The following is a 24,498-nucleotide window of genomic DNA, read 5'->3' as shown; positions in this document are numbered from 1 at the left end:
CTATCATCCACACCGGTAACCCAGGCGGGTCTTAGCCGGTTGAAGTTGAGGCTTCATTTTGGGTTATTTTTGTTTGATTTTCTAGGTTGGGTTTTGTCCAATATTTTTTTTGTGGTGTTTTGGCCGGTTGGTTGATTGTTCTGTTTTGGTTGTGGTGGATTTGCCTTGTTTTGGGTTTCTAAGGGGTTGATTTGCTCTGTTTCTTAGTGTTCTGGGTGCTTTGTTGATTTTCTGGGTATTCTTGGCCGAATGGGTATCGAAGATTGAGTTTGTTGTTGATTAAAGTTTGGGTTTGATTTTTTGTTCTCTGCCATGGCTGAATTCTAGGTAGTTCTCGGTAGGTGGTTGAATTGAGATTTGAGAATATGTTGGGTTTTCTTGGAAAATTGGCTTATGGTGGTTAAAGATTTGTGGGTTGTTTGGTTGGTTGTGTACTTGTTTGGATGAGAATGAAAATGATTCTGCAAACTTATGGTTAAAGATTTATGGTGGTATCCGGTGGCCGGCCGTCTCCCGTTGGTGAGAGGGAGAGGGAAGAGGAAAGAGAGAGGAACAAAGATGAAGAAGGCAGCTCGTGTTTTTTTTTTTTTTTTTTAAAAAAAATTATTATTATTATTAATTATTTTTACTTTTTAGGACATGTGGCATATTTTGAAAGCGACACGTGGAAATTATGTTAAATGAGACTAACGGAACTGAGGTATTGATTTTGTCTTTTTCCATAAGTTGGGTACTAAATTTGTTATGTTTTAAAACTTAGGGGGGGAAAAAAGAAGAAGTGAAAACTGAGGTACCAAAAAAATTATTAACTCTAAAATAAATTTAAATTAAAAAAAAGTTGTGGCTTAGTTGGCAAACAAGGGCATTGCAACTGTTGAAGCAGATGTTCGCATCGCTAGACTCGACGATGGCTTCTTGCAAAGCATAGAAAAAGTCATTGGAAAAAATGCCGACTCTCGAGAGAATAAAGAGTCTCCAATACTTAAGTCAATAAATGGTTGTGAGAATAATATTGAATTGAGAGAGTTTTAGAATTGAAGAGGGCATTACTTTTTAATTTTTTTGGGATGGTGATTGCCCTTTTAATGTGAAGCTGCTTATTTGTCATGTGGCTAGCTTGTAGCTGTGTAATAGTTGTCTTTGCCATTTTACTGCAAGGGTCACTAAAAGTTATATGTGATTATTTGTCACGTGGCTAGCTTGTAGTTGTGCAATAGTTGTCTATAGGCACGAGGTTTCTAGGCTTTTCTAAATCTTTTTATAAGTGGGCCTATAAAGAAAAATGCTATACTTTCCAAATTTTTTTTTTTTTTTCTTAATTTTTTAAAGTTGGCTCTCAAATGATGTATCATAGTCACATGAGTTAGTGATATATTTCTCAAGATAATAAATCTCATGTGATGGTGATACATTATTTCAGAACGAACTTTTGGAGAAAACACTCAGAAAGTGTAACACTTCTTTTATTTAACAGGAATGGACGTTGCCCTATCTAATGGCTGCTCTAAATTAATGCTGGAAGGTGACTATTTGACTACAATTATGGCTATCAATCAGCCATCTCTTCTCTCAGACTGGTCCTTTGCTCCTATCATCTTTGACATACAACTAAAACTCCAGCATTTTCAAGATTGGAATGCTGCAAAAGTTTCAAGAAGTGTAAACTTTTATGTGTACCATCTCGCAAGTGGGCCGCTACCAACCTTGTTTGGAAGCATTCTCAATACTACCCCTATCTTCGATCTCTTCTATTAGGATCAATAGTGGGAAGAATCCCCCTATATAACCATTTCCTTTGTTTGTAATTGCTTAGAAAAAAAAAAAGAAAAAAAAAGAAGAAGGAATAATGTCTTGGCCCTAGGCTTATTTATATCCATATCAAACAAAATCTACCTACTATATATATATATATATATATATATATATATATATACCCTAGTTGGTCGTGCCTTCTAAGCTCTGATTAATAAACTAAGCTGTGTTTTCCACGTTTGATGGGGACAAACTTGCCCCGTTTTCTTTCAAGATGGGATCACTAATAAGAAATGAGAGTGATTTGAAAATTGTATCGACTTTAACAAATGACAAGGAAATAAAAAATGTAAATGATAGCAACATTTCAACTCCAAATACATGATCCTATACATAATTCAAACTAGGCCTATTTCCATTCCAATTATGCATTGCAAAGCTTTCATGTGCATTCAAATGCCATAATTACGAGGGAAAGAAAAAACATCATTGACTGTGCAATTTCAGAGGTTTTTTGGATAGGTCAAAATAATAATTTAGTTATTTCAGTAAAATTTCGTCAAAACACTGATGGATTCCGTTAGTGTGTCACGTCAACATTAATAAAATAATGATATATGTTACTCTTAATAAAAAAAATATAAATATATTAAACTAAAAAACATAAATATATTTTAGGGTTATGTTAATGACATCATCATGTAAAAACTTTGACCTAAAACATGTTGTAGCATTCCCTCCGATTCAAAATCTGAAATTTTGAAAAAATATGGCATACCATGCTTCTATGCTTATAACTCTTAGGCTGCCGCCTTTAGATCCCTCATTTGGCGAAGCTTTTGCTGTTCTCTTTGTTGTGTAACTGGCTCTGACCCATGACTACTCTTCCATCTTAATTGAAGATGATTCCCTCCTCACTATTTTAGCTCTCACTCAAGGCCACATTTTCTCAGATTGGCTGTGTGCTTCAATCATTGAAGACTATCGCCATCAACTCTCTTCTTTTCCTTTTTGGACCACTTCTAAGGTCTTAAGATGTGCAAATTTTTCAGCATACTCGGTTACTAAATGGACTGCTTCTCACTTGGTGTTTGGAAGCATTTTCGACAATTCTAATTTCCTTTCTTCTCTTAGGATTAAGAGGGCAAAACCCTCCCTTATTTGTGTTTTGTTTTTGTTCTCCCCTTTTCCCCTTTTCCCTCATCCAAAAAAAAAGGGGCCATTTAAACCATTAGAAAATATGAAACTACATTTATAAGCAAGGGCAGAGCCAACAGGGGTCAAGAGGGAACGCCCCATGCCTTCCTAAAAATTTCCTTAGCCTAGGTAAAGTTGCCCACACTCACTCACTCAGGGGCATTAGAGACATCAACATTACTGGCGATCGGATTGAAATTTGTATAACAAACTAGTAGGCTTGCTCAACCTAGAGTTAATAAAACTTGCAAAAAGACAAACTAGTACAACAAGATCCAAAACCCACACCAAATTTACAAAAAGATCCAAGCTTGGATCAATATTCGGACATAACCCACTGGCTAAAACAAAACCCAAATGCCAAATCTTGCAGAAAACTAAGATCTAAGCCAGAACAAGCTTTGAGAATGGAAGATGATTGATGAATAGTCTGTTTGTTCATTGTGAATGAGACAGATAAGAGAGAGATGAGAGAGACATGTGTTTTTTGAGTTAATTGTGCAGAAAAATTGTTTTGAGCTGAGAGAGATGGGAGAGAGACCGATAAATGTGAAGGATTTGCTCATTGCTGGTTTTTAATACTTAATGGGAGAAAGAACATTGTATGCTTGTGGTACACATTTCTATGTGTATGTAAAGAAGCATGTGAGCTCATTTGATTAAAAAAGAAAAAAGTTCCTCTTGAAGTTGGCCCTCTATATTTGCTTCTGTTGAGAATCAACCATTGATTAGCATGACTCTTAATGGTGATCTTGTTGATCATGTATTTGCCTTTACTTTTACAATGGTGATTGATGGTTTGATCCTATTTTGCTGTTGCCTTGACTTTTTTACTTAGTGTAAATATGACTATTTGAGGTTGGTGAGCTATGAATGGAAACCTTATTTTGTAATCTTGTCCTATATTATAACCAAAATTCTGGCTCCGCTAGTAATAAGCATAAGACGACTATGATACCAACCTAAAACAAGGGTTATTCGATATATCTCACTCCAAGTGGATCTCCCACAGGTCATATTTGTTGCTTGTCTTACAACCCACATCCAATGCAAGATCTCATGAATTAGAGCTTTTCTTTGTCGCCAACTAGAGTCTCCTTACAATCTCCACACTTCAAATTCTAGGGTTCTTGATGGTTACCATAAGAGATTATGGGTGTAGAGAGATGGCCATGATTTTTTTGTTTTTAATTTTTTGAGTGTCTTTTTTAAACTTAAGTTAAGATCACACGAACAAGTCCATTTAGACAGAGTCAAGGAATTATGAAGATTTTATTTTAAAAAAAAAAAAGAAAAAGAAAGAAAAAGTGGTTGGTGTTTGCTTATTATATACTTGGGAAGAAAGAATAAAATATTGGAGAGAGGTGTAGTTGGTGTCTGCTGATATACATAAGGAAGAAAACAATTTACATAGAACCCCATATAAATTAACTGAAAAATGCAATCAATCGTTCATTAATAAATTTCATATGAACGAAGGCAATTTATTCTCTATTATTGATACATATATGACAGCCCAAAAAAATACATTGTAGCTAGTATTGAAGAGGAAAGGGGGGGAAAAAAAATTATGAAATACAACTAAAAATAAGAACCATACCCAACTACGTTGAACTCTTAACACATAAAATACTCAAACCAGGCAATGGAGTAAGCAAATTGATGGAGAGAGAGAGAGAGAGAGAGAGAGAGAGAGAGAGAGAGAGGAGAGTCCAAACAGTCACATCTATCTGTGAAGAAATAGCCATGAACCCATCACCTCAATGAAGCTCATTTGTAGGCTCCCATACCCACAGCAGCTTCTCTAGCATATGGCTGGAAGCTTTCCCTAGCCTTGGAGTAGCAAATATAGTAGAACTGAGACACAATGCTTGTGAAGAAAATGAAAGCTGCTCCTGCTCCAAATACTCCCTTTCTCAAGGTTTCACAAGAAATCGGGTTTCCGCCTAATATTTCCCTGTACTTGGTATGCTTGGCGTTCCTCACCGACCCCGCCAGCAAGCAGATCTCCGCAATCAAGAAAAATAACCTGATAGACATCATATGACTAGTTTATAAAACATTCATATAATCTAGTAATTTAATATGATATCAGAGCCAGAGATTCTTATGTTTAAACTCTAACAGGTGGTGATTTAACAGTCTAATTTTGTTTTTTGAACAGAACAGTCTAATTTTGAAGTTGGCATATATGGGCACATACCAGCAGATAATGAAAAGAACAATTGACCAGGCTCTTGAGCCTCCAGGGTTCAAGGGCTGTCCACAGCAGAAGCATCGGCTAGCCACCATTATAAGCACTTGACTAGCCATGAGGAACAAAAATGCACCGACGCCGAAGCCCGTGGCAATGTCTGAGTCATAGACACAATAGCCATAGTTTGATTCAGCATCAGGGACAATTTTGGCCTGTCAAACAAAACATTTTATCCATTGTATCATTTGGAACCAGCAACTGATCACCCACTCAAATTAATATTATCAGGGCCAAAAACCAATTTTATGATCATATAATTTCTCAATCATAAGCATTTAGTGGAAAAACCATAAGGAATCAAATATTACTTTCAAGATTTTTTATAATCAATTTGACATGTTAGAATATAAAACCTTTCTTACATTATTTGTGAGAAAGTGCAAGGAAAAGAAAGAAATCATATTTGAATCTCAGATTACATCAACTGGGGCCTAAAATTCTCTAGTCAACCTTAGGATTCTTTTCTCCAATTCTGTCCTTAATCTTTTTTTTCTTTTTTCTTTTTTTTTTTTTTTCTTTTTTTTCTCTCTTTTCTAGGCTACCAAACATAACTAATGCCTATATTCATATCTAAAACTCTAATTTCAATGCTGTGAGTGGGAAATAGACAAAGAAATACAAGATTTTTTTCATACAAGTTCAGACAAGAATATAATTGTCAGCGGTGGCAGATCTGCCATTTTCAAAAAAAAAAAAATAAAAACATATCCGAACAGTAATGAAGGCAAAATATTTTTCATTTTCCTATACGTTCCTCAGCAACCCAAAGGAAAATCAGTTGAAACCCAAAAAACATATAAACCAATGAAGCATTCAATACCCAAATATGCACCAAAAGGATTGTAATGGGTAAGCAAGAAAAATAACAAAGAAAAAGAGTGGTGAGTTAAAGATTAATGCTCACAGTGCTTCTCCTCTGCTCAGCACCAACGGCCAAACCGAAGGCAATCAAATCAAAGATGAATACTGTAATCAACACTAACTTGGAAGCCATAGATACGCAGCAGCTTCACAACCCAAGCAGATCTACCTTTCTCTCTCTCTCTCTCTGTGGCAATCTCCTGTCTTTTCTTTTTCTACCCTCTCTCTCTCTATATAATAAAACTATTACCCCTTGCAGGCTGCAAGTATTGAAGAAGCAAAACTCAAGAGATTTAACCAACGGAAAAGAACGTCACAACGAATGATTGAAAATGGGCACCTCACTGCACTTGTGAAACTCCCAAAATGCCCATCAAGCAACAAAGAGCAGCTCAATTAAAGGTCTTCTCCCAGTCCTACTGTTTCTGGAGCTGGTGGCGCCAAATAAAGGTGTTGGGGGATTAAAAAAACAAACGAAGAATTAAAATATTAACACCATACAAAACACTAAACAATCAAAATAATTCAAATTATTTGTACTTTTATGGTAATATAAGAATACCTTTTAATTTTTTTTTTTAAATCTCTAAAAAATATTTAAAAACACCTTTTTAAGCACCTAACAAAACAAAATGTTAATTAAGGACAAAGCTATAATAGGGTATTAGTTGAATCCTGCATTGATTCCGCAACCAACATTTTATAATTTGTCCATATTTTTTTTTGATATTCTCATATAAATTCAATTAATTAATCATTAAATTTGTGAGATTTGCCATTAACTTATGTGGGATTCACATAAGTCCACAAATCTAATGGTTGATTTGTAAAAAATATGAGAAAAATATTGACACAAATTATTTCTCTTTTTACATTGTTGGTCGAGTTTCGAATCATTTGGATTTTTTTTTTTTCCTAAGATTGGTGATTTAGGTCCGGTATATATACCAATCTTAGGGTTGCGTTTGAGATTGTGATTTCGCAAGAATAATTTACGTTTTTAAAAGATATCGCAAAATGTAACGCGTTTGACATTGCGATTTAAAAAGCACTTCATTTAAAATAGGAAAAAAAATCTGTGATTTCTATAAGCAGGCTAAAGGGTGCTTATTTGAAAAAATGCGAATTTAAACCAAAATCACGATTTCGCATAACAAATATTTGGTAAAAAAATATTTGTTTTTACATGTTTTATCAAACGCCTTTGAGATTTTAAAAATTAGAAATTTTAAAAACGTAATTTTTAAAAATTATAATTTTTAAAATCGCATTTATTGAAACCTCAATCTCATACAGACAATTAGAAAAAAGAAAAGAAAAAAAAAATGCATTAAAAAATAAGTAGCTAAATTACAAAATTATACTTTGAATTAGATACTTAATCTAACCTTGCTCGAAATGCTCTGATAAATGGATGTAGGGTTAGTTTAGTTGATAATCATTGGGTGTAGGGTTAGTTTAGTTGGAAGGGCATTATTGGCACACAAGGTCAAGTTAGGTATTTTGACACGAGAGAAACCAAGAAAGTAACAGCATTTCTTAATTTGTTGGGATGTGACCAATTGTCGGTGAGGCAAGCAGGGAAATGGTTGTTTTATTTATTTATTTATTTATTGTTAATGACCGAACAAGGAAACTTGCTTTCGATGCCGGCTGTCTTTCACTGTCACTTGGCTTGGGCTTGGGCTACAGTTGTGTGAATCTGAGTACACAGTTGGTTGGGTGTTGGCTTTCCAATGAAGTAATGCCATGTGGTCACAAAATGCAGCAAAAGATGCTTCAAATCTCTATCGTTCAACAAACTACACATACATACACGTGAAATCCAAGGAAAGTAACATGAAAGAATGAGAGGGAGGATAGCTGGATCAGCCTAGTTTCCGAGATTTTAGGTTGATTTTATTTGATCAGGTGGATTTTATTATCGGTTTAAATTACTAACAATTTAAATGGTTTAGAGAATTCACATTTGGCATGGGCGGAGAGAGGGGGATTGGTATTGGGCCATTGGCCTTGCCCCTTCTAATTCTTAACAACAACAAAATTTGAGGTAATAAAAAAAAATTTTCAGTCAACTGACTCCGAGCAGCAAATTTTTTTGACTCCTGGCTCAACAAAATAGTTCCTGGCTTCGTCTTTCATCTGGCTCAACAAAATAGTAAAAACAAAAAAAAACAAAAAAAAAAAAACTCTACATCCTGGTGAACAAAATGGTTCGAAATTTGCTGAGGACAAATCCTTAGTTTTATTAATAATAACAATAATTCAAAAAAAATCAAACTTGTTTTCTCTCTTTTTTTTTTTTAATAGGAAGTAGATAAAAATAATAATATTTTAAATTGAAAAGTGAAAGTGAATAGTCCCCTATGTTGGTGTTTAAGTGTTTTTGAAAAAAAAATGATGGCTAAGATAAAAAAAATAAAAGAAAAAAAAAATTTCTTTAAAATTTTGCAAAATTTTTATTAAGTGAGATATGAGAAACCAATTTCACTTCAACCGAAGACATCTTCCCCATGATCCAGCAATTGGATGGGGCTCAAGTCCCAACACTCTGCCCCTTCCTTCCCCTTGTCCTCAATGTTCGGATTTGGAAAATGAATGGATAGGTGATCCGAGAACCAATTTTTTCAGAGATTGTCTTGCTTTCCATAGAAGTGCAGCATTCATTACAGTTGAAACAAAAGTCCTCTTCTGGTGGTACAAGACTCCTCATTGAGGTTTTTTTTGCTATTTGTAACTGTGTTGTGCGGTCCTTAAAAAGGTCCAGTTTGTTTATAATTCTTCTAGGATCATGAATGAAATTATGAAATCATTGGCTACTGTTTGGTTTTGTATCTGTCTTTGTACTACATTTTTCGTTTGAGCTTTGTTGATGACAGTTTTTCGAGCAGTGATGTAGCACAATGTCTGAGGAGTGGCACAAAGCCGAGGAGCCACCGGGCTGCAAAGAATAACAAACAAGTGGATAAGAGTTGCCGGAGTGTGTTGACGAGGATAGCTTCGATGCCTAAGTCAGTAATTGATTTGAGAGGGAGAGAGTAATGAGCAATGAGAGCTTGTTAGAGAGTTTAGATTACCAAATAATGAATTGGAGTTCCCTTTTATAGGCATTAAGTAGTAGTTGTCTCTCTGGAATAGTCGGCCCCACGTTCTCGAGAATCCATGTGTACCATGTTGGCGAAGTGGATCGTGGGTTACTCCACGATCATGAGATCGTGGAATGTGTTAGTGGGTCACTCGGCCATGCTTGTGTTGGACGTGAGCTCCCAAGTAATCCTCAGGTGCACGTGTCTCGGTTTGGTGCTGACAGCTAGACCACATTCTAGCGAATGTGGGTGCTTTGCTTGGGCACTGGGTGAATCCCATGTTCATCATTGTTGAACGTGGGTTTTCTTCAATAGCCGAATGACCATTGTACCCTCAGTAAAAGATTGTTATGCTCTCGGAGGGCTGACCATGCATCGAGCTGGGCCGATTAAGTCTCGACATGGGCCTGGTCTTAGTGGGCTTCTACATTGGACTGGGCCTAGAGGCCTTTGAACTTCATGTGGTCGATCCATAACCCAAGAAGCTTTATCGTTGGGGTGCCACCCGTTTGTGGTTTTTTTCAATTTTATGTAACCAGCTTTCCCTTATTTGAATAAGGAAAAAAAAAAGAAAAAAAAAAGTAACCCCTTTTTTGGCATGCATATTTCTTCCATCGTATGTTTAAATATAATTAAAATTTAATTTTTTAAGATGTGACATATGCAAACCGCTTACGTAACATTGCTCAAAAATCCTCAAGGGTGAATGAATTGCCCTTTTAAGAATGACTAGAGCCACCTCCTTACGATTTGCAATTTTTTTTTTTTTTTTTTTTCTATTCTACTAAACTGAATTTAAAATTGTAAATATCGAAGAGAAAAAAGAGTTGAGGTTATGTTTGGATTGTTTGAAAAGTATAAAATTTTGAATAAAGTTAAAATTTTTTGAGTTGAGTTTAGTGTTAGTAGTGTCAAATAAATTAAAAAGGAGAAAAAAAAAATTTATTGAAAAAATTTGGAAAGAATTATCTTCCCAAACAACCCCTTGATTTCAGAAATGGCTCAAACCATAGAGTAGTTCAACCCATTCCAAAAATTTCATGGGGCGACTACTCCCCTCAACTCACATTTAAAAATAGCTGAATATATATATATATATATATATTTTTTTTTCTCTCTTTGTTTTGTTTTTACCATTTGTTTTTTAATTTGATGGTAGAATTGTAATTCCATACGAGTTCTATTAGAAACCGAAAATTTATAGGGAAGAATTGATTTGATGTAGGAGCATATCATGAAGATCTTTAAGATACTTTTCATACCCTAAAGGCAGATTTATTAAAAATTCAAACCCCATAGATCAATTCAATGATTTAGTCCACTTTTTTAATAATATCAAGAAAATTGAATCTCATTTCAATTTATGTTTATCAAAACAAATAAACTAGATCGTAAAACAACTTTCCCTTTTATAATTCGTTTATTCGCTTTAATTATCTTAATTAATTGAATTATATTTAAGTTTAATTTATTCACATATTGATTACGAACAGACTCCAGCTTTTAGTTAAAGGTAAAACACAACTTTCCTACTAAAATGAATACTTAATTAAAGGTAAAACAAAACTTTCCTCGATCATTTACTACTAAAATGAATCGAGTAATCATAAACAGCAAGCAATCCCAAATGCTTTTATAGCATAATCACATGATCATTACATGGTGATTTTCACATCTAGATAAAAGCTCTTCAATATTGCAATTATTCTTTTTTTTTTTTTTTTGCATTATCAATAACTTAATTTCAATATATATGGAAATGAATAGGCAACTTACATGGAAACAAGTGATATGCATTTCTTTTTCTGATAGCATGATATACATTATATCTCGAAGATACAGATCGATCGATCAAAGCTGTTCCTGAATGCAAATGCTGCAAAATTCTTTTTCCATTTTGCGTACGATCTATAATTAGCATGGAAACTTAAGTGATATGCATCTTTTTGAATGGTATATAATGAAGACAAATTGCTCTTATTGCGGCCGTCGATGATCTTCTTCTTCTTCTTCTTCGTAACAAAAAATCAAAGAGAAGAGAAAGCATGAAATCAATGTGGTCTCGTGTGCTTCGTGCACTGCTTGTGAGGACCAAAGCGTCGAGATGGAGAAGAGCCTCTTCGTGGTAAATTACTCTATCCTCATGCATGTGTTTCTTATAGATTCCAAAGCTTTACTTCATATATTATATGCTTTTCTTAATATAAAATATTAGCCATTTAAACAATAATAATGCATGGATTTAGGAAATGGAATATGAATTCCCAACAATTTGTTATTTGGATTGTTAGTAATTCAGACAACAAACATGAGAAATGCCATATTAGATCTATTTGTCCGAACAGAAGGACAGGTTATCTAGACGTACTCGTGTAAATAGATCTCATAAATTTTTTTTACATTTATTACTCAAGTTATTAGCATTCCATATAACAAAATTAGGGGTAGCTCAAGGTTTATGCCAAATTCTTTTAATTTTATAAACCCCTCGATATTTGTTTTTGAAAAAAATTCCCCTTGATGATTTTTGGTGTACAGAGATTGTGTATTCTTTTCCTCTCCAAAATGCCCTTAAAGTTATTAAAAGATAACAATTTGTAAAATATATATATATTAAAAAAAGAAACTGAAAATACCAAAAAGGGGTGACCATTTTCATATTAAAGCTTAGATATGGAAATGAAAACGTGTTGCGCAATTAAGAAGGCTAAATTAGTATTTTTTCCCCTAGTTTTTAAAATTTTTTATTATCCATTAATTAATAATTATCTCATTCGATCTCTCACATAGCAAAAAAAAAAAAAAAAAAAAAACAAGACAAACTCACTAATTGTGGTTATGTTCCAGTAAGGATGTGATAAAGCAAGCTCAGCTTCATCTAACCATACAAAAGGCCAGGAAGGATTCGATTATCAGGCAATCTCATGCTGATATCGCCCAACTCCTCCAAAATGGCCAGCTCGACCAAGCCCTAGCTAGGGTACGTATTCTTTGGAATATATTATTTATCTAACAACTTTAATTTATGTTTCATATATATTTTTTCAATTAACTATATTAATCTTAAGTATTTTTAGGCTAAAAGTTGTTGTTACTTTATATATATATATATATATATTTTGGGGTCTCGATGTAAGAGTCATGAAATATTGCTTAGTATTTTTGTTTTTTGTTTTTCCATTATAATTAGGTTGAGAGAGTCTACAAGGATCAGAATATATTGGCTGCATATGATCAAGTTAAGGATTTCTGTGAATGCATCATCATCAATTTCCCCCATATTTGCAAGCAAAGGTACATGTCCATGGATTTAATTTATTTTATTAAATTGTAGTTTGTTTTGCCTTTTGTGGGGGGTTATAAGGAGTATTTTTTAATAACATGCGAGATGGGCGCACATGTTTTTTTAATAAAATTTATTTCAACTTTGTCCATACTATTAAAAAAATATGTGCATCTCACATGTTCAAATGACATATAACACTTTTATAGAATATGTTGAAGGAAATTCCTCCAACCCAGTTTGAAGGAAAACTTTGTCCAATTTTCACCATGTTCATCTTTCTTTTAGAGTATGTTTTATTTTGTTTTTGTTTTTGGAAAACTTCATTTACTGCTTATGATCTTTCAGCCTTTTTGCAATCATACCCTTAAACTTTAAAAAGTGTCAATTTCAAGTTACAATTTTTCAGAAGTTTGCAATACTAACTCTCCCGTCCTAATTCAACATTAAATCCTAACGAAGGAAGTAAAATTCTTGAAATTTCTCCTCCAATTTGAAGGTATTTTTGTAATTTTATAAATATCTTATGAGTATTTTAAAAATTTCACTCATCAACTGTTTGATTTAACACTGAATTTTGATGGGAGAGTTGACATATATATAGGCTGATATATATTTTCACCTGATTCATCAATGTAGCGATGTACAATCCTTGCCTGTTGATGTTCAACAAGCCATGGCCAATCTGATGTTTGCTGCCTCCAGATGTGGTGAATTGCCAGAACTACATTTGTTGCGGTGCATTTTCAGAGACCGTTATGGTTGTAAATTCGAAATTGCCAACGTTGAATTACGACATGAAAATCTTGTAAGCTCTCAGATGAAGCAAAATCTATGTACAAATTATGTGGTGCCGGACGATGAGAAGCTCAGATTGATAAGGGAAATAGTTGGAGAACACACTCTTCTTCTTCTTGGGTTCAGGGATTCTGGACAGAGCTCCAAGATGCAATGCTGGTCTGTGCAAAGAGCTGAAGTTATGGAGTTGGACATGCATGATATGTATGGTGACAATGGCATGGGTGATAATACCTCCCCAGATGGCATGCCAAGAACTCCTAAGACGACTTGGAAGAGGAGTCAATCAACCAAAAACTCTGCAAAAACTTAAAGATTAATGCTCCTAATCTTAATGATATAATAGTATCATATATGCATGATACTCATGATATAGTCCTAGCATGTTTGAAATTGCGTTTGAGAAGTAAGCTTTAAATCAAAAAACGTTTTTTTGACAAAAGTTTCATTTTGAAGCTTTTGTCAAAAGTGCATTTTTGGCCATTTTTGACTTTTTGAACTATTAAAAGTGCTTTCAAATTTTTTTTACCAAACGGACACTTTCTTTTTTTTTAAACGAACTTTTTGAGTGTTTAATACACTTTTAGGTTCCTCAAATGCACGTCCAAACAAGTTGCAACAATACGCCATAATCATGGGATTGCAATCTGCTATATATGAATTGGAAGACAGTTGAGTAAGAGTTCACTTTCCATATTGTGAGAGTAGTGCCAAATCTTGATATGGATTTATTGGCCGGTCACAATCTATGATTTTGGAGGTGACATTATTGCTTTGTCCACTTTCCTTAACATGCCCCCTCAAACTCAACGGTAAAGGATGAACGTTGAGTTTTTGATTGCACGGTGAAGAAGCGCAGAGCGACAAAAGGCTTGGTAAAAATATCGGCAATTTGATATTTGCTCGAAATAAAATGGATGAACAAGGATTGAGAAGCAACCCTAAAAAAAACCAAAAAAAAAAAACTTTTTGTCAAGCACATCATTGCCAGAATGAGGAATACGAGAAATTCTTCCAACAACAAATGATTAATGAAGTACAAAAGAATGCCAATGATGAATTATTACAGGGCTTTGCAATACATACACTAGAATTTTGAATAAAATTAAAATACATGCTACAAAAAAGCACTCCAAGTGTATATCAGAGCAAATTCATAAGAGATTTTACTTGTTTACACACTCTGTAAGATATACCAAATTCAGATGCATAACATTTCAAATCCTTCTATGGCAGCAAAACCGAAAGCCTTATTATTATGAGAGCAATCAATTTTCTCCCACTCAACAGCTACATGGCACACATCAGCTGCATGATCAAACAAATTCTACTTGGAAGTTACCTCCTGCCCTTGAATAACCAATGATCTAAAGCAGAGGCATGAGGTATCATGGAATGGCATGAACACATAAAGCTGCTAGCATGGAGTTCAGCCAACTATGACAGGATCAATTCACAAGTGAGTTTCAGCCTTTTTCCTTCCAAACAAAAGAAGCCTTTTAAACCCTTTGGCAGATTTAGTAGGGTTCTCATCGCTTTCCCACTTCTTCCTGGAATGGATTTGCTCAGAGACTGCTCCATTACTTGGTGGTGGAGTTGAGATTTCTATCTCAGAAATTTCAGATGACACAGGAAAATTTTCATTTGTTGCTCCATTCGCTTCGATATTCTCAGCATAACTCATCAAATTTTTGTTAGGTGATGCTGGCATAGGATGTATAGCAATTTCAGGAATATCTTCTTGGGGACCTTCAGAAAGTGTTTTCTCTACAGTATGAACAGAAGATGCTTTAGATAATCCTTCAACATTGCCTTCTAGCTGATCCAGTCGTGGAACATGATCTTCAGTAGGGACAGATGAAGCCATGTTGAGTGAATCCTCATTGCAGTCTCCATCATCCTGATGTGAAATCATATTTTCCCCATTCTTCTCGGTCGAAGATGTACTGCGCAGCTCCTTAATGTCTTTCAGAACAAGGGCATCATTGGCTTCAGTTGCTTGTGCAGCTGATGACTTTGCTAACAATCCTGCTGTCGAATCCATGGAATCCTTTGCTTGAACATCAGAGTCAGAAGAAAGTGCCTGATTTAAATTCGTAGAGACCTTTATCGCATCTGAAGGTTTCTTATTCTCAGCACCAGCTGTCTTCTGTGGTAAGGTAGTTGCACCAACACCATTTGCCTTCAAGGTAGATTTTTTGGGCTGCTCCGGCTTTGATTGAGTCGACGAGACCTTCTGAGTTACTCGTGCAGTTGCAAGGCGATCTATGGTGGAACTCCTAAGAACTGGCTTATTTACTTTCTTGGTCTCTTCAATTGGGGTCTGAATTTTAGGCTTCTCAGTCTTCATGGAAGTCGTTGCAGTTTTATTTACTGTAGCTGTCTTTTTAGTTGCTGCACTAAACCCGCTAGAAGCACTTCTTTCAGCAATTCTCTTCTGGCGTTGAAGAGCTAACTCCTCCAATCTCTTTCTGGTCTCTTCCTCCTATAGGATAAGGGGCGAAAAGAGATTGAACAAAATCAGCATAAAATAAACAAGCAACTAAAGGTCTTAAATATCCAAAGAAAATGGAACACTAACTGGCATTTAAAAGAACATAATCAATGTCATAGTGGGCCAATACAAATAATCAAGCCATCACCAAAATGACTGGAAGAGAGGAAGGAAATCGTGAATGACATTTTCAGGAGATTTTATAAAGTTTATCTCCATGCTTTAAGAAACTCTCTGAAATGAAATGAAATTATCCCAAATCAGAATGGACTTGTGTCTAATTCCATATCAAACATTATAAAAAATTTCAAATTTTATTGCACATTTATAAGCTCCCTCACAACCAGCTTCCTAGAATGAATGAAAGAAAAAAAAAAAAGAAAGGAAAGGCTTAAAAATTATTATAAATAAAGGAAGCTACAGTATTTTTTTCCTTTCTTTTCTCTCATTCAGTCAGGGACCCAATTCGACCCTAAATGTATATTAAATACCTTCTCGAATTTGCTCCTCGGAACTGAAGTTTGGCTTCCAGAAGATGGTTTTCTGCTCCCTGATGTGATATTAGATTTGCTTTTCCCAAGGGATCCATTTAAAAGTTTAGACCTTCCTTCTTTACTTGTAACTTTTCCCCCAGGAGTTCCACCTTTTTTACCTTTTCTATCCTTACCATCAGAAGGCAGCTTATCCTCAACACAACCAGTTGTTTCATAGTCAGAATGCCTCTTATTGGCTTCAGTTGATAAAATGCTACTCTCATAATCCATTTCTGGAGTCCAAGATGCCACAGCATGTTCAACAGTTGAATCACGATCAAGCATCATGTAAAGGTCATCTGGCTCATGAGCAGCAATAGCTTCAGGCTTATCATGTGAAATTTCTGGTGTCCCATATTCATATTGAGCATCTCCAACAATGTCTTGAACCATGCTTATGTCAGTCCTTAGTAGAGAATCAGATTGATTATCGAATGATCGAGCTTGAACCATGAATGAGTCATCAGCTAAAACATCCTTTTTATTCTTTTCAGCATGAAAACTATCAACAGTTACCGGTGAAACGTAAACACCATCGAACATGTTGAACATGTTGAGATCTTTGCTTTCATCCTGATTTGCTGATTTATCTGGTTGGCTGCTGATGAACCAATCTCCTTCTTCTTGACATTTGGTTATGGAAGATTTATCAGATAGAATAGCATGGGAATGATTCCCTGATCCTTCACTTCTCTGCACAAATAACAATTCCTCATATGTGCTATCTGCTTTCCTAATAGTTGGGTGGACATTTTCGTCAACTTCCAAATTCCCAATGCGAGTTTTCCCTTCCATACCTGCATTCCTCTCTATTACAACAAAGGAATCACTCGATACCGTTTGTGGCTTTGTAACTTTCTCTTGTTCCAGGTTAAAGGAAAATGACCTTCCCTCTTCAGAGTTAGTCTTGAAATATTCCTCCTGGACTTCTACAGAGTGTGGCTCTGTACCAATATAACTTGACTCGTCTCTCATAAGAAGATCCTGGAAAGCACCCCAATGGTCATTTCTTTTCCCCCCCTCAGAATTTTTAACCACTGTATTCTTAATTTCCTGATCAGCAGCATCATTTGAACCATTTACAATGCTGGGAAGCTTGGCCCCCACTTGTTTTCTATGATGGCGTGAAGTTGACTTATGTCTTCTCTCCAATGATTCAACTGCTTCCTCAACTTGCTGTTTGAGTGAATCCCCATCAATGAATGCATCCTCATCAGATGCATTCCCGTCAGAGCCAGTGTCCTTCTCTCCATCTCTCTTAGAGGTGATGTAATTGATATTGCGGATAACAACCTTTCTTGAGGACTTCTTCCCGTGCTTCTTTTTACGCGGCTGCTCTTTTGAAGAGTACTTTTTGTTATGCTCCAAATACCCATCATCTGATTCACTCTCAGAACTGCCGTCACTGGGCTCAGTGGATCCATCTTGCTCTGAAGTTTCCAGTAATTTTCCACTTGCAAGTTTCTTTTTGTTCCTATAAGATGATTTATGATTCCGATGATTATCTAGTTCCTGATCATGAACAGGACCAGAATCTTCGACATTTGAAGGCCACTGCATATTCCCTGGATAATATGAAGAAGGCTGCATACCAGGAAAAAGGTAGTTTGGATATGGGGGCATTTGTTGATATACAGGACCTTGAAAATTGTGCATGTAATGGGGCATATGGTTTGCCCATGACATTGGTGCTTGAGCTCTCCCATTTGTTGATGGTATTTGAGTTGATGTCGGCAAGCTAGTATCTGCGCATTTCAGAGTCAAAGAGGTAATAGTTACCCACTAAAGAGAACAATCTTTACTAGTTTCTGCATAATTGGCAATTTAAAAATAAGCTCCTGTCAAAACAGGTTTTTCTCCACAAAGCATGGCCAAGTGACAAATAACTGATAAGAAATCCAACCACATAAATATAAGGTATAAGAACACACAAAAGCAAAATTGCATCGTCCCACAGAAATTAAAGTTACGATGTCCATGAGGCTAGAATCTTTTTTTTTTTCTTGAAAACTTCAGGTCGTCATAAGTGTAGTTCATTCTCTATGGGGGTGTTTGGCAAACCACAAAACAGGTTCAGTTCTTATCTAAACTAAACCTGAATCATATTGACTTTGAACTGATTTTATTTTATATCCAATTTTTCTAGACACAAAGTTAAAATTAATATGGATTAACATGCAGTTCGTCTAAACTCAATTTGAAACTTGTTTTAGTATATATTTAGCTTGTTTAGATTATCTATGGTAATTAATTTATAATGCAGGAATGTGCGCACATATATATTGCCAATCTAATTAATGTAACCATCAAAGATAATATTTTAAAATTTTTTTATTAAGTTAAATATATATGTATTTTTAGGCTTAAAAATTAAATTTGGCCCCCTATCAAAATTAAATTTGACTCTTCATTCATATTTTAGCCCCCTCATAAATCATGATTCCATCCCCGGGAATATGTATGTTGAAAATAACAAATTTGAAACTAGTTTTTAGAGGAATATATACTCTAATTTTAAATGAAAAAGTGTAAAAATTAAAACCAGTTCTTTGAACCAAAAAAATTTACCAAATTGGAAAAAGAACAGTTATATTGTTTATAATTGTACCAGTTCTATGACATGCCAAACACCCCCTATATATACCTACGGTAAATCTACATTATAGAAAGTTAGGATTGAGAATTGAACAATGGCAGGCATATATAGTTCTCATACTCTTTGTTAATTCATGTTATTAGTTTTTTTAGTATAAGAGATACTTATCTAAAAAAATAAAATAAATAAAAAAGGCATGAGAGATACTAGAACAATAATTAAATGATTAAATTCATCATTTTATATTCGCTTAAAATTTTAGGATAAGTGATAACTTAACATGAAATCAGAGTAGACGTTTTGAATTCAAATACTGACTGCACATGAGGAGAGAGAGGGAGAGAAGAGAATGGTGAAGTTACAAACAAACAAAGACGGGTTTGTCAAAGATGGAAGTTCATTCTTATTTTTAATTAACTATCATACCAAATGGCTGTGGCTTGACCAAATTTAGGATTAAGATGCTTTTACTTTCTTTCTTTCTGTTTTTCTAGAAATGAAGTAAGCTTTGCATGACACAAAACTGAATTTTTGGACTTTCCTCATTACATTGTCTAGATGTGCATATAACAAACGAATTTTAGGAGGGTCACTGCAGAATCTATGGAGCCATAATCGACCTATTTTCCACGTGTTATTAGACATTAATTTCTCATTTTACTCTTATTAAATACACACTTTTAAAGAGGCCTTTATGGATTGTTTCACAGGTCCAAAGTATGCTTATTATGACAAATTGGATATTCAACCATACCTTGGCTACCTTCCAAACTTCCATGACTTGCAGTTGAATCAGACGCTGATGCATCTACAGAGCCGTTCTGCTTCCCACTAGAGAGACTATTTGGATGAACATTTATCGTAATATTCTGACTATTTTCAAGATCTTCACCAGCAAGCATGATCCCAGATGTTCCCAAGTATGGCAATTCTGGCTGAGAGAATACCTGCATTGCAGCAATTTCGTCTACCCAGCGCCTATCCTCATTCTTTTTCTTGCATAGATCGATGAAATTTATGCATGCTTCCCTAAATGAAACCAGACAAATTATATTCTTTCACAAAAAATTTAAAAAAACTGAGACTCTAAGCACAATAGGGACATCCTGCAATCATGGAAGACTCTAAACACTACGGTCCTTTAACTAGAAGAATAAGCATTCAAAAGCTGATGAAGATCTAGACATCTTTAGCGCACCATTCAACAGAATTAACAAAACCAATTACATTAGTATATCAAAAGTATGACAATAGAAGTAACATAGAGAAAATAAAAAGGCTGACATAAATTATTGTAGTTCATATGATTGCAGATCCATTTATACTAAAGTTCAGAATTAGATCTGTGCAATTTAGTATGCAAGATCCAAAATCATTCTAAATTATAACAGAGAAAAAAATTGACACCAAAGGTTGTAGTACCAAAGTGAAAATTCAATCTAGTGCTTAAACTGTATAGGAGCATTAAGTTAGTGGTTCTCTTCAATTTCCTCTTGCTTTCCATTATGTATTTGAAATAATTTACTTATCAAAAAAAATATATTTGAAATAATTTATACTTTCGTGTCATGATTCTGTTCCTACCAATAAAACCAATAAAGCTATATTGGTGAAGCAGGGATCTCTAAAATGTAAAACCAAGAATGCAACAAAAGCCTATATCTTATATGGTAAAACAGTATCACCAAAATTCTTCTGTTTCCAAAAGGAAATGTATAAGGTTTTTTTTTTAAATAACCTTGAATGCAAAGGCCCTTTTACAGGTGTCAGTGGCACACAGAGAATTTTATCAACAATAATAAAGAAAAACTTGAAAGTTAATTCAATATCTAATGTAAAAATCATTCTAACAAAACAAAATAGGCATCTAGTTGGAAGATTTTCCATTCAAAGAAGGTTAATTACTAAGACGTCTTTTTATATATGTTAATGAAGCAAAGTTTCTTCTGCTTAATCTCTGGATGTTTACTTGATTCAGTCACCTATTGGCATCCTTCATACCTTAAACGTGAAGCTCCAAAAGCATCAGCAAAAGAAATAAGATCATCTATATAGTCCAGCTCAAATCCAGCAACAAGAGCACGGGCATAAGCCATTGCTTGCTCTTTATGGAGCACTGCCTTCCGAGTTTCCAGAACACGCTGAAGACGAATCCTGTTCATTACCAGCAGCTGAACAATGAATGCATGAGAATATAGATGTGCTGTATGTAATTACATGTAATCAATAGAAAACCAGATAAATTACTTGGAGTTTTCTTCTGGTATAGCATCGCCTGTTCCATTTGATTCACCTTTTGACTAAGATGCACCATCAAAATAAAAGGTCAATACTTTGTAAGCATTACTAAACATTTTAATTCACACGAATTTACAAATGATGACATACATCCAAGGAGGCACTTGACCTTTTCGAATTCCCATCAGCACCTGAAACATTTCCTGTCAGTTCCAGGTACTAGGTAAAATCATTTAACAAAGTGCATCAATCTACAGGACAAAAGGAGCATATTCCAAGTTCCATATTTTGTTTGCAGGTTTTGTATTTACTGTTAGATTAAAGTGCATCCCTCCAACATTATGAATTCTCTACATTCTGTCACCTAAAAACAAAAGCATGCCTAAAGAAGAAGAAAACTGAGATGTCCATAATGGTTATCAGTAAGATTTTCCAAATTAACATGCCAAATGGAAGTTAAATCTCAATTTTTTTTAATGAAAATATCTAAGTTATAAGAGACCCAAGTTTAATCACATATTGTTATAGAGCTTCTCAGAAAATATCCCAAGCATCAAATGTACTTCCTAATGATTGTTGGATAAAAAAAAAAAAGAAAATTTTAATTTTAAAATTTTAAAATTTTTTTTAAAAAAAACACAGAGCCAGACTCAATTGAAGTTCGACATTTGCCTTCGACATAAAAAAGGCTGAACAAATTGGGAATGCAATTGATTTGTTGGATGTATAGACATCCAAAGAATTATTTTTACAAGAGATCTATACATATGAATATCTCTAACCATACCATCTGCCTCTAATGATTCACTTGATTGAATTGAATTCTCAATCTGCACGATCTCTCTCTCTATAGTCACAAATCTCTCAAGAACCTCCGGTGTGCTAACAAATCTCACAAACCTGTTTCAAACAAAAAAATAAAAGTTAAAAGAATCAATGAAATAAAGAGGCAATAACTATACAAATTATCAATGATAAGCAACTATTTGGCATAACGGATACCACAGCACCAAATCTTCACAGCCAACCAACTAACAAGAACAAATCATGGGATTTACTCATAGGAACTATCAAAAGCGAAAATTTGTCCAAATTTCGAAACTTCCATCCGAATTCAAACAGTCCGCATCCATATCAATCAACCTATCACCAGTATTTTCAGCGTGAAGACACAAACTAAGTAGCCAAAATGCTTAAACTTTTGAATTTATACCTTTGCAGAGTTGCTTTGGTGAACCAGGAGGCAACTGAGCCCGCCGGACGCAGAGTGATCGAGTACCCACCTCTTGAAATCTGATCTTTGGCGCTTTTCAGGTGCAATAGGAACGGTTCCAGAAGCCCCGACGCCAACTTCTCGGTCAAACCACCGGCGAAAATCACCAAATCGCATCTTCATTTCAACAAATGAAACCCAAGAACAAACATTTAGAAAGTTCAATTCAATCACAACGTTAATCGACATAAATGAATGGAAGAAGAAGAAGAAGAAGAGGAGCACCTGGTTCTGGTTGGAGTGAGTTGGAAAAGAACATGATCAAGATGAGTTCTTGGGTCCATTGAGAGAGAACGAGAGAGAGAGAGAGATGGGTTCAGAGGGTGATGATCTTAGTTCATACCAGACATTTTTGGAGCACCGAGTTTGTGTTTACAAAGTTTGTCTCAGGGAGAGCGCCAGAGAGAGCCAGCCAGAAGGTGAAGAAGCAGAGCACATGGCAGTGAGTGCGCAGAGTGAGGAACGAGGAACAAAGAAAGAGATTTTTTTATTAGTTCTTGTCAGATGGGGGTCCCAATCGAACATGCCGACAGACACCTCTCTCTCTGATCTCCATCTCTTGCACACACTGACTGAGACAGACACGCTTTTTTTGGGAGTTTTTTTTTTCTTCTTTCTAGAACTGAAATGAAAATGTAAGAAGAAAAAGAATATGATGATGCGGAAGATGGGGTGTGGTTGAGAGGTCGTCTTGTTGCTCCTTTTCTCTCTGCCACTGCAAGCTTGTTATCCAAGAGAACAGAAAGCAACCCCCCTCTCCCTTTGCCTTTCCCATCGCTGTCACATTGGAAGAGTGAAGGAACGGGCAAAGAATAATTAACTGTCTCTCTCACCCAACCACAAAAGCCACTCCACTGTTTGATTCCTCCAAGCTGTAACCACTGTTTCCAGCTTCAATACTCACAAATGCATACTTTTTACACTATAAAGCAAAATCACAATTAAATTTTGAAGATTTTGAATCTAATAATAATTTTTAAACTTAAATACTCTTTTGCCCTTTAGGTTTCATTGCTTTATTTTTTTTCCTGATTAAGATAGTACCTCCGTTAAAATTTCATCTAAAACTTAACGGAACGTCACGTCAGCATCAATCAAATGTCGCCACGTATCATAAAATCACCTTCTCATCCCACTTGTCGATGTATAAGTGTTTATTAGTCTTTAGATCAGTTATTAGTAAAAAATAATCCAATGACTAATGAATACTGCTACATTAGCTCGGTATAATGATGTAGTATACAACATTTTTTTAGAAAAAAATGAGTTAAAAGACATTAAGATATGTGTCACATACACACATGTGATTACAAGTGACACGATTTTGTAGTAGATGATGTAGCCACGCGTACACATGGCAAAAGGTTGTCAATATTTTTTACAGTGCACTGATAGAGATATAAAAAGAAAAATTTGTAAAGAGAAATGCTATATACTACACATTCATCTTATTTGGTTGATACAATAGTACTAATCAACACGTGCTTAAAAAAAATTTTAAAAAAAAATCAAGAGCGGATGGGCATTACTGCGTTAGTCCAATGAGATGTGAGAGTGATGAAGGTTAACATAAATGATACTTTTAAAAATTCGAGTAGCTATTTAATAAGAATAATGCTAGAAACTACATTTTTATTTCACAATTATCCTATAGTATTGATGTGTCAGTCTCAACGGATAAAGATTTTCTCCAAATTGGGTTAGAGAAAGTTTCTCTAACACAGTCTATAAAAATGTCATGTGTCCTTTTATATGTGAAATGCACATCGTTAAAAAAAATAATAATAATACAAAAAAAAAAGGTTAAGACTACCAAATCAACTTGCTTATAAGATAAAATTATAATTTACTCTTGATTCATTTGAAAAACCTACAAAACACCCATCAAAAACGATATTTAACCCTTACAACAAATTTGAATGATTTGATTTAGAAGGAGATCTTAGAATTTTCAAACTTTGTTAATAATCTGTTACTCAAATTAGATGGAGAGAAAGGTTGTGAGTCAATTGAAAAAAAAGGAAAAAAGGAAATTGATAAATTGACTCGATAGATATCATAATAGTCATATACATGAATAATTTATCTAATACAAAAAGAGTAGATCCGTGTGATTTTCTAATTTTGCAA

At 34.7% G+C, this 24,498-nt stretch overlaps 3 protein-coding genes across 4 annotated transcripts; 1 reads left to right on the top strand and 2 right to left on the bottom strand.

The window, feature by feature from the left end:
* Window positions 1-4,372: 4,372 nt before the first annotated feature.
* Window positions 4,373-6,359, bottom strand: LOC132175216 (uncharacterized). Its single transcript, XM_059587086.2, has 3 exons — window positions 6,111-6,359; window positions 5,153-5,358; window positions 4,373-4,978 (listed from the first exon to the last, which is right to left on the bottom strand). Exons 1-3 carry the CDS (start codon window positions 6,198-6,200, stop codon window positions 4,720-4,722), a joined length of 555 nt encoding a protein of 184 aa, XP_059443069.1. The 5' UTR covers window positions 6,201-6,359; the 3' UTR covers window positions 4,373-4,719.
* A 2,306-nt stretch (window positions 6,360-8,665) lies between these two features.
* Window positions 8,666-13,547, top strand: LOC148586707 (Regulator of Vps4 activity in the MVB pathway protein). The gene is made up of 6 exons (XM_088514146.1): window positions 8,666-8,673; window positions 8,947-9,082; window positions 9,175-9,348; window positions 12,005-12,133; window positions 12,344-12,447; window positions 13,076-13,547. Exons 1-6 carry the CDS (start codon window positions 8,666-8,668, stop codon window positions 13,545-13,547), a joined length of 1,023 nt encoding a protein of 340 aa, XP_088370272.1.
* Window positions 13,548-14,266: 719 nt separating this feature from the next.
* CIP7 (COP1-interacting protein 7) lies at window positions 14,267-23,179 on the bottom strand. 2 transcript variants are annotated; one of them, XM_059585327.2, is made up of 9 exons: window positions 22,594-23,179; window positions 22,309-22,485; window positions 21,883-21,995; window positions 21,246-21,286; window positions 21,105-21,157; window positions 20,859-21,011; window positions 19,612-19,886; window positions 16,220-18,006; window positions 14,267-15,719 (listed from the first exon to the last, which is right to left on the bottom strand). In XM_059585327.2, the coding sequence occupies exons 1-9, from the start codon at window positions 22,650-22,652 to the stop codon at window positions 14,688-14,690; spliced, it is 3,690 nt and encodes a 1,229-aa protein (XP_059441310.2). In that variant the 5' UTR covers window positions 22,653-23,179; the 3' UTR covers window positions 14,267-14,687. The 2 variants fall into 2 exon arrangements, with proteins under 2 accessions (XP_059441310.2, XP_059441311.2); XM_059585328.2 differs by lacking the exons at window positions 21,883-21,995; window positions 22,309-22,485; window positions 22,594-23,179 and having other exon boundaries at window positions 20,859-21,028; window positions 21,246-21,269.
* Window positions 23,180-24,498: the final 1,319 nt, after the last annotated feature.

This window comes from Corylus avellana, chromosome 3 (assembly GCF_965113065.1).
Source record: "Corylus avellana chromosome 3, dhCorAvel1.hap1.2, whole genome shotgun sequence".
Lineage (NCBI taxonomy): Eukaryota > Viridiplantae > Streptophyta > Magnoliopsida > Fagales > Betulaceae > Corylus > Corylus avellana.
Note: the sequence above shows the minus strand (reverse complement) of the source record. Positions and strands in the feature narration are given on the sequence as shown.